Source organism: Anolis carolinensis, chromosome 3, assembly GCF_035594765.1.
Source record: "Anolis carolinensis isolate JA03-04 chromosome 3, rAnoCar3.1.pri, whole genome shotgun sequence".
Taxonomy (NCBI): domain Eukaryota; kingdom Metazoa; phylum Chordata; class Lepidosauria; order Squamata; family Dactyloidae; genus Anolis; species Anolis carolinensis.
The window spans coordinates 162,153,943-162,168,251 of NC_085843.1; the positions used below are offsets into that span (position 1 = coordinate 162,153,943).

Sequence of the window (14,309 nt, forward strand, 5' to 3'; positions counted from 1 at the left end):
TGATTTATAATAGTCTTTTAGAGTTTATTGAAAGACTGGGAAACAGCGAATCCACGAAAAGCGAACTGCGAAGTAGTGAGGGAACACTTAGTATGACAGTCCAAAGACATGGTTCTTCAAGTTCTTGGATATCAGTTGTTCAAAGAGTTGACTTCTAACAAGATCAAAGAAACAACCATCCTCTGCTAACCAAATATATTTTTATAGTGGCATGTCTTTGTCCTTGGCAGTTCAAAGGCATGGTCCTTCAGTCTATCAGCTGAGTTACCTGTGTGCCATTACATGAATGGCCATGTTCAATAAAATGATGACTGCCATTTATTTCCAAAGGAATATGTGCCCAGAGACTGGGTGGAGTTATTTCCAAAATACTCCGCTGCTCCCGCCCTCTTTTGCACTTCCTTTTTGCCGTTCCTTATCTCATCCAAAGGAATGAGCTCTCTCTCTCTCTCTCTCTCACTCTCACTCAAGCCAGTTCCTCTTGAGTTTTTCAGGCGTTGGCTTCTCCCTGCATTGCAAGAGGAGAACAAGCGCCACACTTACCAAAAAAAATCATAGCTGTAGCCCAAAGAAAAGGGATTCTTAAAAGGTTTTGCTTGTTATTATTATGGAATATATTCAACCCGCGGATAGTTGAATCCCTGGACGCAGAATCCGTGGATAGGGCGGGCCGGCATCCCAATCAAGGCCAGGATGCGCTGCGATTGGTCCAGCGGCCGATTGTGACGTCCCGAGTGGGCGTGGCTCCGGGAGAGAGGAAAGCCAGCCGGGGCGAGAGAAGCAGAGACAGAGCTTGGAGTTCCCTTCACTGTCTGTCAAGGAAGGAGGCAGAGAAAGCAAGAAGCTTTGGAGAAGTTTGGGATCCTCCTCCTCCTCCTCCTCCCTGTCTTTCTCCTATACAAAAAAAAGAAAAAGAAATAAGAAACAGTGGGAAAATAATAAAACCTTGAAGATGGATAAATATAAAGGTAAGGGAAGACGCCTTGTTTGATTTTCTCTTGATTTTGGCCTTGGAGCTAGTGATATTAGAAGTGCATCTACACTGCAGACTGAATGCATTCTGACACCACTTTAACAGCCATGGGTGGCTCAATGCTATGGAATCCTAGGACTTTGGGGAGGCAGCATTCATGGGCAGGGTGAAACTACAGCTCCTATCATTCCACAGCCTTGAGCCAGGGCAGTTAAAGTGGTGTCAAACTGCATTAAATCTGCAGTGTAGATGCATCCCTGAGACATGCTTCTATGCCTCCCTGTTAATGTCTTTTTGTGTCTGTTCAGAGTTTCTTTGCATGTCTGGTTTATGAGCTGGGTTTTATGATGTAGGGTGGAGGTAAAGGCATTTTCTGGGAATTATTGCCGGGAGGCATCATGTGCAGGTGGGAAAAGAGGCGAATGAGCAGATTGAAAGGGAAAGAGGGAGCAATGTGTTGTCAAAGGCTTTCATGGCCAGAATCACTGGGTTGCTGTGAGTTTTCCAGGCTGTATGGTCATGTTCCAGAAGCATTCTCTCCTGACATTTCGCCCATATCTGTGGCAGGCATCCTCAGAGGCAGTGAGATCTGTTAGAAACTAGGGAAGTGGGGTTTATATATCTGTGGAATAATGTCTAGGCTTTGGAGAAAGAATTCTTGTCTGTTTGAGACAAGCGTGAATAATAATAGTAATAATAATAATAGGGTAAAGGTTTTCCCCTGACATTAAGTCCAGTCGTGCCCGACTCTAGGAGTTGGTGCTCATCTCCATTTCTAAGCCGAGGAGCCGGCGTTGTCCCTAGACACCTCCAAGGTCATGTGGCCGGCATGACTACATGGAGCACCGTTACCTTCTTGCGAGAGAGGTACCTATTGATCTACTCACATCTGCATGTTTTCAAACTGCTAGGTTGGTAGAAGCTGGGGCTAACAGCAGGTGCTCACTCCACTCCCTGGATTTGAACCTGCAACCTTTCGGTCGCAAATTGAGCGGCTCAGCACTTTAACATGCTGCGCCGCTGGGGGCCCTAGTAGTAGTAGTAGTAATAATAATAATAATAATAATAATAATACTTTATTTCTAGACCGCCCTTGCTCCCCAGAGGGACTCTAGGTGGTTAACATACATATAAACAGCAAACATTCAATACCACAACTACTTCACTTGATATCAAACATATAAAATGATGATAACATACTCATTAAAAATTCCAAATTAGAAAAAAAACCCTATACATTTAAAATGACATTCAGCAAAAATATTATTTCACAGACCGAGCATATAACTGGACCGAATTAAATTACCAAGCTGCAGAGAATGTTCAGTTTTTGTAGTAGTAGTTGCCATTAGCCACCTTGATTAGCATTGAATGGTTTTGCAGCTTCAAAGCCTGGCTGATTCCTGCCATTGAAATCCACAAGCATGTAGACAATTTCAACAGAAAGGAGGAAACCATGAAAATGAACAAAATTCGGATACCGGTATTTTTTTAAAAAAAGAACAACACTCAGAAAAACGGGAATTCCAGACAAGAGACAATCAGGGCCAGGTAACACCTCCCAACAATGGGTTCCCCTAAGCTAATCAAGGTGGCTAATTGCAACATTCACACTTGCTTCAAACAGACAAGAGTTTGTTTTTTGGAACATGGCTATACAACCCAGAAAACTCACAGCAACCCAGAGGGAGCGATGTCTTTTCTTTCCCTTTTGCATTTCTTCAGAAGGGTTGAACTATCCCTTATCTGAAATGCTTGGCATCAGAGCTATTTCGGACTTCGGATTTTGGAATGCATCTGCCCACATCTATGGCAGGCATCCTCAGAGGTTGTTAGGTGTTGGAAACTAGGCAAGTGGGGTTTATATATCTGTGGAATGTTTTGAGTGGGAGAAAGAACTCTTGTCTGCTTGAGGCAAGTGTGAAAGTTGCAGTTCGCCAGCTTGATTAGCATTGAATAGCTTGGCATCTTCAAAGCCTGGCAGTTTCCTGCCTGTGGATTGCTTTGTTGGAAGGTGTTAGCTTGCCTTGAGTGTTTCTCGTGTGGGATTCCCCTGTTTTCAGAGTGTTGTTCTTTATTTACTGTCCTGACTTTAGAGGGTTTTTAAAATACTGGTAGCCAGATTTTGTTCATTATCATGATTTCTTCCTTTCTGTTGAAATTTTCCACATGCTTGTGGATTTCATGAAAATGAACAAAATCTGGCTACCAGTATTTAATAAACTCTAAAATCAGGTCAGTAAATAAAAAATAACACTCAAAAGATAGGGGAATTCCAAACATGAATCAATCAGAGCCAGTTAATATCTCCCAACAAAGGATTCCCCCAAGCAGGAAACAGCCAGGCTTTGAAGCTGCCAGGCTATTCAGTGTTAATCAAGCTGGCCAATTGCTACATTCACACTTGCCTTAAGCAGACAAGAGTTCTTTCTTCCACCCTGAATATTCCACAGATCTATAAACCCCACTTGCCTAGTTTCCAACAGACCTCACAACCTCTGAGGATGCCTGCCATAGATGTGGGCGAAACGTCAGGAGAGAATGCTTCTGGAACATCGCCATACAGCCCGGAAAACTAACAGTAGCCCAGTGATTCCGGCTATGAAAGCCTTTCGCAACACATGTAAACATGATATTCATTTATGTTTCCTACACACCTTATGAAGATAATTTTATACAATACTAGCTGTGCCCGGCCACGCGTTGCTGTGGCAAAGTGGTGGTGGTATTGGTTAAAAATTGTTGTGTAATTTTTATTTGACGTTATTTGTATTTTTTAATTAATTTTATTGTAAGTTATCTTGTTATTTATTATACTTTATTATTTTCTTGTATTATTTTTAGTTATTTTCTGTTATTATAGTATTTTATTGTATTAATCTTTTAGTGTTTTTAATTATTTTTAGTGTTTTTCATTATTTTTTATTGGGTTGCTAGGAGACCAAGTTGGAGGAGCTTAGCCTTCTAACTGGCAGCAATTGGATAAAAGCAATTATTCCTCTCCCTCTAATTAGGACTTTATTTTTCGTTTCTTTTTGTTGTATCAACCTGGAGGCGTGGATGATGGGTTGTGTTGTCAAATTTCGAGGTTGGGGGGCCTGTAGTTTTGTTGTTTTGTCGGTCGCCGTGATGCCATCACTCTTTTATATAGATAGATTTTGAAATAATTTTGTGCATGAAACACACTTCATATACTTTGAACCACCAGAAAGGAAAGGAGTCATTGTCTCAGCTACTGGTGTGGACAATTTTGGATTTTGTGGTGTTTTGGCTTTCAGAATTTTGGTTAAAGGGAATACTTGACCTATATTATTTAGATCTGTCTTTTCGATCTGAAGATTGGAAAGGAGGAGGAGGAGGAGGATGATAGTATTGGAGAAAATAGCAAAAATTGAAATGATGTCGATATTATGGTTGTGGCTATGCAGCTGAATCAGATAACTGATGGATATGAGAAGGTGGATATGAGAAGGTGGATATGAGAAGGTGAATACTGGGCTTTCTAAGCGGCAGCCGGATTGCTGGCACAACAAGCACCTTGCTACACACCCACTTTTTCTCCCTCTTTTTTTCCTCCTGCGATGGATATTTATTTCAAAGAGTTCTCCCAGGCTCCCTTCCCCTGAGGGATTGGCTGACACTCCAAAAGAAAAGGATGCCTCCTGTTGCCTTGCCTGTGCGTAAAGCAATCTCAAACATTTTCCCACTCCTGGGTTTAGACTTTCATCTCCCTAGTCAGCAAAGATAAGGCTGAGGAGTCATTGTAAGGAATGGGAAGGAGTGGCGGATGGCATGATGAGGGCCGACAGTTCTGTGTGCTTAATAAGAAATCATTTGGGGTGCTTAAGGAAGTAGTTTTTCGAGTACTTTTGTGTTATGTACTTAGTTTCTGAAGAGCCTAAATACCTTGAAGGCACCAGATCTAGGTTAAGCAGGGATCAAGCTTGGTTAGGACGTGGAAGGAGGACCACCTGGGGCCAGAGTTTGTATGTCAGATGATGGAAATGCCAAACAGCTCTCTAATAATATCTATGAAATTCACAGGGTTGCTGTATGTTGATAGGCACACACTTAATTTCTAAAAAGAGTAGTACTGACCACATCTCAGACATTCTCCCCCAAATCCTTGCTTTGATAAAATGGTACAAGGAGCCTCTGGTGGTGCAGTGGGTTAAACCACTAAGCTGCTGAACTTGCTGACTGAAAGGTTGGCAGTTCTAATCCGGGGAGTGGAGTGAGCTTCTGCTGTTAGCTCCAGCTTCTGCCAACCCAGCAGTTCTAAAACATGCAAATGTGAGTAGATCAATAGGTACTGCTCCGGGGGAAGGTAACAATGCTCCATGCAGTCATGCCAGCCACATGACCTTGGAGGTGTCTGTGAACAATGCCAGCTCTTCGGCTTAGAAATGGAGATGAGCACCAACCCCCAGAGTCAGACTCAACTAGACTTAATGTCAGGGGAAAACCTTTACCTTCAATATGGTACAGAGGCAAGTGTGGTTTACATTCTTATCTGATGGGACTGAAATTCCTACCTCTACTCATTCATACACTAAATGCATTGCTTGGTCCCAACTACAGTAGATCCTCTGTAACGTTTGCATAGGTGTTGATTTCCCAAATTCTTATTGATTTAATGGTTATACTCTACTTGGGACTGATAATTGGTTTCAGACCACAGATTCTCCTTCTAAATTGTCATTAAATTCAGATTATCAAAGCAAATAATCCACATTATCTGCTTTGAACTGGATTTTAAAATCTACACTGCCATATAATGCAGTTCAAAGAAGATAATCTGGATTTTATATGGCAGTGTAGATAGGGCCTGAGTTTGTTGTTGTTGTGTGCCTTCTAGTCATTTTTGAATTATGGCAAACCTACGGGTTGTTGTTTTTTTGCATAATATCGTGTAAGAAACAACTTGACAACATACTGCAAGTCGCTTCTGGTGTGAGAAAACTGGCCGTCTACAGAGATGTTTCCTAGGGGACGCCTGGATGTGTTAGCTGGAAGGCTTCTCTCATGTCCCCACAAGCTAGAGCTGACAGATGGGAGCTCACCCCATATTGCAGATTCAAACTGGTAGCCTTCAGGTCAGCAACCCAGTCTTCAGGTCAGCTGTTCAGCCGGCACAAGGGTTTAACCCATTGCGCCACCACAGCTTTTTTTTTTTTTTGCATGATCATCTCATATAAGGTTTGCCTTTGCTTTCTTCTGAGGCTGGGAGAGTGTGACTTGCAGAAGGTCAGTGGGTTTACATGTCTGAGCAGATGTTTGGACCCTGATCTCCAGAGTCATAGCCCAGTGCTCAAACCACTACATTACACTAGGTCACTGAGTTACTGAAGTTCAATTCAGTGAGAGTTGGTCACTCCAGGTCAGTGAACTTAAAGTACTTATTTGAGATGCTAAACCTATTTTCAGAACCAGGTTTAACATAGTTCTTAAAAGCTGAGATTAAAACCTAACATCAATTCACTGTCTCAATGACATGGAAGCCACCATCAACCTACTCTACATTGCAGGCATACTGAGATGATAACCATGTAATAAGACTGCATTGCAGACAATATGCAGCCCTTAGATTCAAGCAGTAAATGAATTTAAATGTTTAATGAAAGATATGTCTATTCACATTACCTGCTATTCAGTTAGCAACACTACCGCAGAAATCAACTTTATGCATGTATTATTTTAATTTAAACACACATTCTTTGCATACTCACCATTGTTGATTGTCACTTTGATTCATCCTCTCAGAGGAGTTATTTAGATATGTATATTGAGACTATAGACTTGTGTGAAATTGTCAGACAGTTATGGAACCTGGGTTTTGGAGAAATTATAGGATGCATGGTACTATACATGTCTACTCAGAAACAGGCCCCTTGCAGATTGTAGCCTAGGAATCTCTGATCACCCGACTACACACCTTTATATCTTGAGGTCAAAGGCAGCAATTTAAAGTACAGTAAGCCTGCTTATTAGATGCAGTTTCAGGTATAAACACAGAGCTTTGAATACCAAAGAATTGCACTGGAGGACCTAGCGTTGTCTAGAGAGGTGTTATCTTTAAGTCTAGAGTTTGATTCTATGGTCAGCTTCTGTCCGACTAGTTTCTACCAGCCTCTTCTGTGGAGGAGGTGTCAAAACCCTTTCGGCCCCCAACTTTGCTGGGGTCAGAATGGCCATTAGACAAGAATGCAAGAAGATCGCACAGACAGACTACAAGCAGAAGCATAACACCGTTGCTCAGATGATTCATTGGAACCTGTGCCACAAATACCATCTGCCTGTGACAAAGAACTGGTGGGATCACAAGCCGGAAAAAGTTACAGAGAATGAACATGTCAAGCTACTCTGGGATTTCTGAATTCAGACAGGGTTTTGGAACACAATACTCCTGACCTCACGATCGTGTTAAAAAACAAAGTATGGATTGTCGATGTTGCAATCCCAGGGGACAGCAGGATTGAAGAAAAACAACTGGAAAAGCTGACACGATATGAGGACTTAAAGATCGAATTGCAAAGACTCTGGCACAAGCCAGTCAAGGTGGTCCCAGTGGTGGTCGGCACACTGTGTGCAGTGCCTAAAGACCTTGGTCTGCACTTAAACACAATCGGCACTGACAAAATTACCACCTGCCAGCTACAGAAGGCCTCCTTACTGGGATCTGCACACATTATTCGCCGATACATCACACAATCCTAGACACTTGGGAAGTGTCCGACGTGTGATCCAGTACAACAGCCAGCAGAGTGTCTGTTGTGGACTTATCTTGTGTTTCAAATAATAATAATACACTTTATTTATATTCTGCCCTTCTCCTCTAGGGGACTCAGAGCCGATTACAGCATTTGCATACATAGGAAAATATTCAATGCCTTTACAATCACATGTGACACACAAACACAAACAGAGGCAAGGTTTCTTTCATTTCTAGCTTCTGGAGGCAGTGCTCATCTCTGGTTCAGGGAGGTGCTTTTCTCCATTTTCAAGCCAAGCAGCCTGTCACCTCCTGGTAATGTGGCCGGCAAGATTGCTTGGAGTGTCTCTTTCCCTTTTCCCACTGAAGCAGTATCTATTTATCTACTCACATTTGCATTTTTTTCGAACTGCTAGCTTGGCAGGAATGCTGACAGATGGGAACTCAGTCAATCTAGCAGATTCGAACTGCCAACCTTCAGAATAGCAGTTCAGTCAACCTTCAGGTCAGCAGTTCAGCACCATAAGGGTTTAACCCATTGTGCCACTGTGGCTCCCCGGTGTTTTCTATTTCTCATTAACATCACTTTGGATGAGTGGCATCAAGTAATTTCCTTCTGAGGCTAAACTTGAAAAGAGCTACTCAGGATGGTGAGTCTTGTTTGTGTAACTAGAATTCAGCACCTTAGATAGCTCCTTTCAAGTTAAGACTAAAACCCAGAGTTTAGTCTACATCTTCCCACGCATTGGGATACCGCCACTGCACAGTCAGGATATATGCAGAGAGCTACAAATATCCCAGGAGTTCAAGAAGAACAATTGTGATAAATCCTGCTAGCCTACGGAGCTGTCTGCTGCTTTGAAATACCCAAATTTAAAGAGCAGCGAGTGTTTGCGGCAAGAAAAAAAAAAGACAAGAAGTGAGATGGAAATGAAAATCTCAAATGCTGCAAACTAGGATTCATGCACAGAAAGCCGTAAGCGTGGCGCTGGCATTCTTCTTTGAAGTCAAGAATTTGCTTTCATCATTTGGGAAAGCGATGTTTTCTGCAGAGCCTGACTAAATCAGACAGTGCCTCTTCTCCCCTTTAGTGCAGATACTGTGGGAACAGAGAGCTGCATTCTTCTCATGTGTGACAACTTGTGTCTGAGGAAAGGGCAGGAGCCGTGGCAAGAGCAGCTGGAAGGGCAGCTTGCCAATTGGAGCAAGCAGGGGTAGAGGAACCAGGAGGAAGGGGGGCGGGGAGGTGGGATGTCCTATTCATTTGACAACTTTATAGGCATGTTCCACCTTTGTAGTTGATTGTCCTCCTTGGGGGTTGAGGACAACAGAAGCAATCATTGGGTAGGTTTATTCACTGCCAGAGAAAGCATGCATTTCCTTTGGAGTCTTCATCAGTGTAGAAAAATCATTTTTTTAAAAAACATCTGTTTGACCTTTTTGGTGAAGTATACAAAAGAGGACATTTGAGGAATACATGGTATAGGAAATAGCATCGTGTTGTAGTCAGAGTAGACTAGGATTCTGGAAAACGAGGGTTCAAACCCACTGGCTAACCTTAGGCCCCTTCTATACTATTACAGTAGAGTCTCACTTATCCAACATAAACGGGCCGGCAGAATGTTGGATAAGTGAATAAGGAGGGATTAAGTAAAAGCCTATTAAACATCAAATTAGGTTATGATTTTACAAATTACGCACCAAAACATCATGTTATACAACAAATTTGACAGAAAAAGTAGTTCAATATGCAGTAATGCTATGTAGTAATTACTGTATTTATGAATTTAGCACCAAAATATCACAATGTATTGAAAACATTGACTACAAAAATGCGTTGGATAATCCAGAACGTTGGATAAGCGAGTGTTGGATAAGTGAGACTACTGTATATCAAATCCAGATTTTTGCTTTTAACTGGAGTTTTTGGGAGTGTAGACTCAAATAATCCAGTTCAAAGCAGATAATGCGAATTATCTGCTTTGATGGAGCCCCCAGCAACGCAATGGTGCCAGCAGGACTGTTGACCAACAGGTCGGCGGTTCGAGGCCGGAGAGAGTGGGTGAGCTCCCTCTGTCAGCTCCAGCTCTCCATGCGGGGACATGAGAGAAGCCTCCCACAGAATGGTAAAACGGCAAACATCCGGGTGTCCCCGGGCAACATCCTTGCTGACAGCTAATTCTCTACATTAGAAGCAACTTGTTTCTGAAGTCGCTCCTGACATGAAAAAAAAATCTTCTTTGATAATTTGGATTATACTGCAGTGTAGAAGGGACCTTAGTTAAGTCTCACCCCCGAGCCTTGGAGGAAGGCCATAGCAACTTCCCTCCAAACAAATCTTGCCAAGAAAACAGTATAATATTTTCACCATAGGGTGCCCTGAGGCAAACCTAGAACAAAGTTTTCTTGCCAATGTTTTTTCAGAAGAGAGTTGCCAGTGCCTTCATTTGAGCCTGAGGCCCCTTCTAGGTAAAGGTAAAGGTTTCCCCTGACATTAAATCTAGTCGTGTCTGACTCTGGGGGTTGGTGCTCATCTCCATTTCTAAGCTGAAGAGCCAGCGTTGTCCTTAGACACCTCCAAGGTCATGTGGCTGGCATGACTGCAGGAGGCCCCTTCTACACTGCCATATAGCCCACATGATGACACATAAGATAATCCACATAATCTGCTTTGAACTGGATTATATGAGTCTGTACTGCCATATAATCCAGTTCAAAGGAGATAATTTGTATTTTATATGGCAGTGTAGAAGGGGCCTGAGAGAGTTTGACTTGCCTAAGGTCATTCTATATGTTCATGGTTGAGTTGCCATTCGAACCTTGGTCTCCAGAGTTGTAGTCCAACACTCAAAGCACTATACCACGCTTGGCTCCTGTTTAGCAATATACGTATATACATACATACAAGCATACAAAGGTGTAATTTTTAGTATATTTTCAAGCCGTACCTTTCTTCTGTGGATCCAAGGAGGAGGAAATGTTACTCTGGTTAGGAATCTGTCTTGCTGTTCTGTTCTTTAGTAATTTTAATGAGAGTGTTTTTGAATCTTAGAGAGGCATTTTTTATTCTTGTGTGTTAATCTGTTATTATTCCTTCTGCTCCATTGGTACTGGGCATGCTGTGAAATCAAATAAATGACTGTATAATTACCAACTGTTTCAAAACTGATGTAATGTTTAGCTTGTCCAGGAGGGCTTTAGAGATGATTCCCATGGTATCATTTGAATTCTTCAGGCAAGTTTCTCAGAGTGATCTGTACACTCAGGCTGGACAGTCAGAGAGATCCTCAGACTGGTCAAATGCTATAAATTGTGCAGCGTACGTTTCCTAGAGGCTGCGGGGAAAATGCACGCAACAGCGTTCTAAAAGGTTTACTGCTTGTTCAGTATGTTACTGTGTCACCACCAGCCCGTGGGCGTTCTATGCTTGTTGCAACCTGATATCATTAGCTCTAGTTTCTGGTAGTTAGAAACAGGAATACCGGCTGAGTGGAAGAGTCTTGTGCAATGGGGAGCTGCTTTTTGGGTGTGTAATGGGGTATTTCCAGCAACGTGTCACTGCAGTATGATGTATGATAATGACTGCAGTGTCTTCCTTAGTTTTGGAATTGGAAGGAGTTGACACAGGGCCAAGATGTCAAATAATAACATCCTGCAGCGTTTTAACTCATCTTTGGCTTGTCAACATAATTCCCACACACATATCCAAGGATTCTCACACCAATTTGTGCACTTGAAATATATATTTTTAAAGAAATATAGAAGTGTGAGACTTTCAATATTATGTTGGGAATAAGAATCAGGGAGCTATAAAGAACCCAAAGACATTTAGTCTATCCCCCTTTTAGCATGGCACCCAGAGGTTGGAGAACTTCACCCCCAACCGTCCTGCCCAGAATAGACAGTGAAGAGAAATGCTGTGCAGTACAATCTAACAACGTTTAGGGAATGCACAAGTCCAGCCTCGTGTTAGATGGTCTAACACAGTTTAGAAGTACAGTAGAGTCTCGCTTATCCAACATAAATGGGCCGGCAGAACGTTGGATAATAATAATAAAATATATAATAAAACTTTATTTATATACCGCCCTATCTCTCGGATGGGACTCAGGGCAGTTTACAGTCATAAAAGCAAACAGAAACATTACATAACAACATAATACACATTATTAAACAAAGTAAAATAATACAATTATAACAATAAATCACATTTACATGACCAGATCAAGGGGATGGGAACCATAAAACCAATATATTAAAATGTATCATTTTAGGCTAGGGAAATCTTGTGCAATATATTCAGGCCCAGAAATCGGCGGTAGACTAATGTAATTACTCAAAAACCTGCCGACACCACCAGGTCTTCAGTTCCTTATGGAAATTGGATAATGTAGGGGATTGCCTGATCTCTTTTGGCAATGCATTCCAGAGCCGGGGGGCCACTGCCGAGAAGGCTCGTTCCCTCGTCCCCACCAGCCACACTTGAGACGGTGGTGGGAGTGCGAGAAGAGCCTCCCCGGAAGATCTCAAGGTCCGCACTGGCTCATAGGAGGAGATGCGATCACGGAGATAGGTAGGGCCCGAGCCGTATAGGGCTTTATAGGTCAAAACCTGCACCTTGAATTGGGCCCGGCAGTTTATCGGCAGCCAGTGGAGCTGCTTTAATAGGGGCATTGTGTGCTCCCTATAGCCGGCTCCCGTTAGAAATCTGGCTGCCGATCGTTGAACCAGTTGAAGTTTCCGGGCTGTCTTCAGGGGCAGCCCCACATAGAGAGCATTGCATTAATCCAGTCTGGATGTAATTAAGGCATGGACCATCATGGCCAAGTCAGACTTCTTGAGGTATGGTCGCAGCTGGCGCACAAGTTTTAAATATGCAAAGGCCCTCCCGGCCACTGCTGACACCTGGGCATCAAGCACCAGAGATGAATCCAGGAGGACCCCCAGACTGCGGACCTGCGCCTTCAGGGGGAATGCAACCCCGTCGAGCACAGGTTGCCACCCAATACCCCGATGGGTCCCACGACTGACCAGGAGGGCCTCTGTCTTGTCTGGATTAAGCTTCAACTTGTTAGCCCTCATCCAGTTCGACACAGCTGCCAGACACCGGTTTAGGGTCTGAGCAGCTTCCTTGGAGTTTGGTGGAAAAGAGTAGTAGAGTTGGGTGTCATCTGCGTAAAGATGGCACTGAACTCCAAAACCCCGGATGACCTCTCCCAGCGGTTTCATGTAGATGTTGAAAAGCATGGGGGAGAGAATGGAACCTTGCAGGACCCCACAGGTCAAAGGCCAGGGGTCCTAGCAGGTGTCCCCCAGCTTCACCATCTGGGAACGATCCCCCAGGAAGGAGCGGAGCCACTGCAAAGCAATGCCCCCAAGACCCATTCCCGAGAGCCGCCTCAGAAGGATACCATGGTCGATGGTATCGAAAGCCACTGAGATGTCCAGGAGAACCAGAAGGGATGCATTCCCCCTATCTAGTTCTCTGCGGAGGTCATCCACCAAGGCGACCAAAGCCGTTTCAGTCCCATAACCAGGCCTGAGGCCAGACTGTGACAATCCAGATAATCGGTCTCAACCAAGAATTCCTGGAGCTGAGAAGCAACCAAAAGCAAAAACATTTGATAATAATGAGGAAAATAATGATTATGATGATGATGATGATAATAATAATAATAATAATAATAATAATAATAAGGAAAGGAAAAGCCTATTAAACCTCAAATTATGTTATGATTTTACAAATTAAGCACCAAAACATCATTTTTAACAACAAATCGACAGAAAAAGCAGTTCAATACATGGTAACGTATTGTAGTCATTACTATATTTACAAATTTAGCACCAAAACATCGCAATGTATCGAAACCATTGACTACAAACACATTGCTACTGAAAGGCAGACTGTGTTGGATAATACAGAACGTTGGATGAGCAAAGAGACTCTACTGTAATTGAAAGAGAAACTGTGTAGTTTGTTTTGGTGAGAACCATCAGAGATCTGTGTGAGCAGCAATGGGCTAGACCAGGGGTCCCCAAACTAAGGCCCGGGGGCCGGATGCGGCCCTCCAAGGTCATTGACCTGGCCCCCGCCCTCAGTTTTATAATACAATATTTTTATATCATTTTAAATAATGTAATATATTGTATATACATATAATATTGATAATAATCTTATGCTATACAATATAATACTAATAGTAATACCATATAATAATATTAATTGTATGTTATATATTACATATAATATAATAGCATAGTGGTATAGTTCAATACAGTAATATATAATGCTAATATTGTGTTATGCTAATAATATAATATATTGTATGTACATACAGCTGCTCTGAGTCCCCTTCGGGGTGAGAAGGGTGGGATATAAATGTAGTAAATAAATGCAGTAAATAAATAATTAATTTTAGACTTAGGCTCGGCCAAAGTCTGACATGACTTGAAGGCACACAACAACAACAACAACAATCCTAATTAATGCTATGCTAATAATATAATATATTGTATATACATATAATATTGATCATAATATTATAATGTAATACAATATAATACTAATAATAATACCATATAATAATATTAATTATATATTACATATAATATTACTAATAATAT

General features: G+C 42.2%; 1 protein-coding gene across 2 annotated transcripts in view; it reads left to right on the forward strand.

Annotated features, from left to right (window-relative positions):
- Window positions 1-734: 734 nt before the first annotated feature.
- Window positions 735-14,309, forward strand: part of afap1l2 (actin filament associated protein 1 like 2) — a 166,118-nt gene continuing 152,543 nt past the window's right edge. The window contains exon 1 of one of the 2 annotated variants that reach the window (XM_062975692.1): window positions 735-968. In XM_062975692.1, the coding sequence (XP_062831762.1) occupies window positions 953-968 (16 nt within the window). In that variant the 5' untranslated portion in view covers window positions 735-952. The remainder of the gene's footprint in view (window positions 969-14,309) is intronic. The other variant, XM_062975693.1, reaches the window with a different exon arrangement.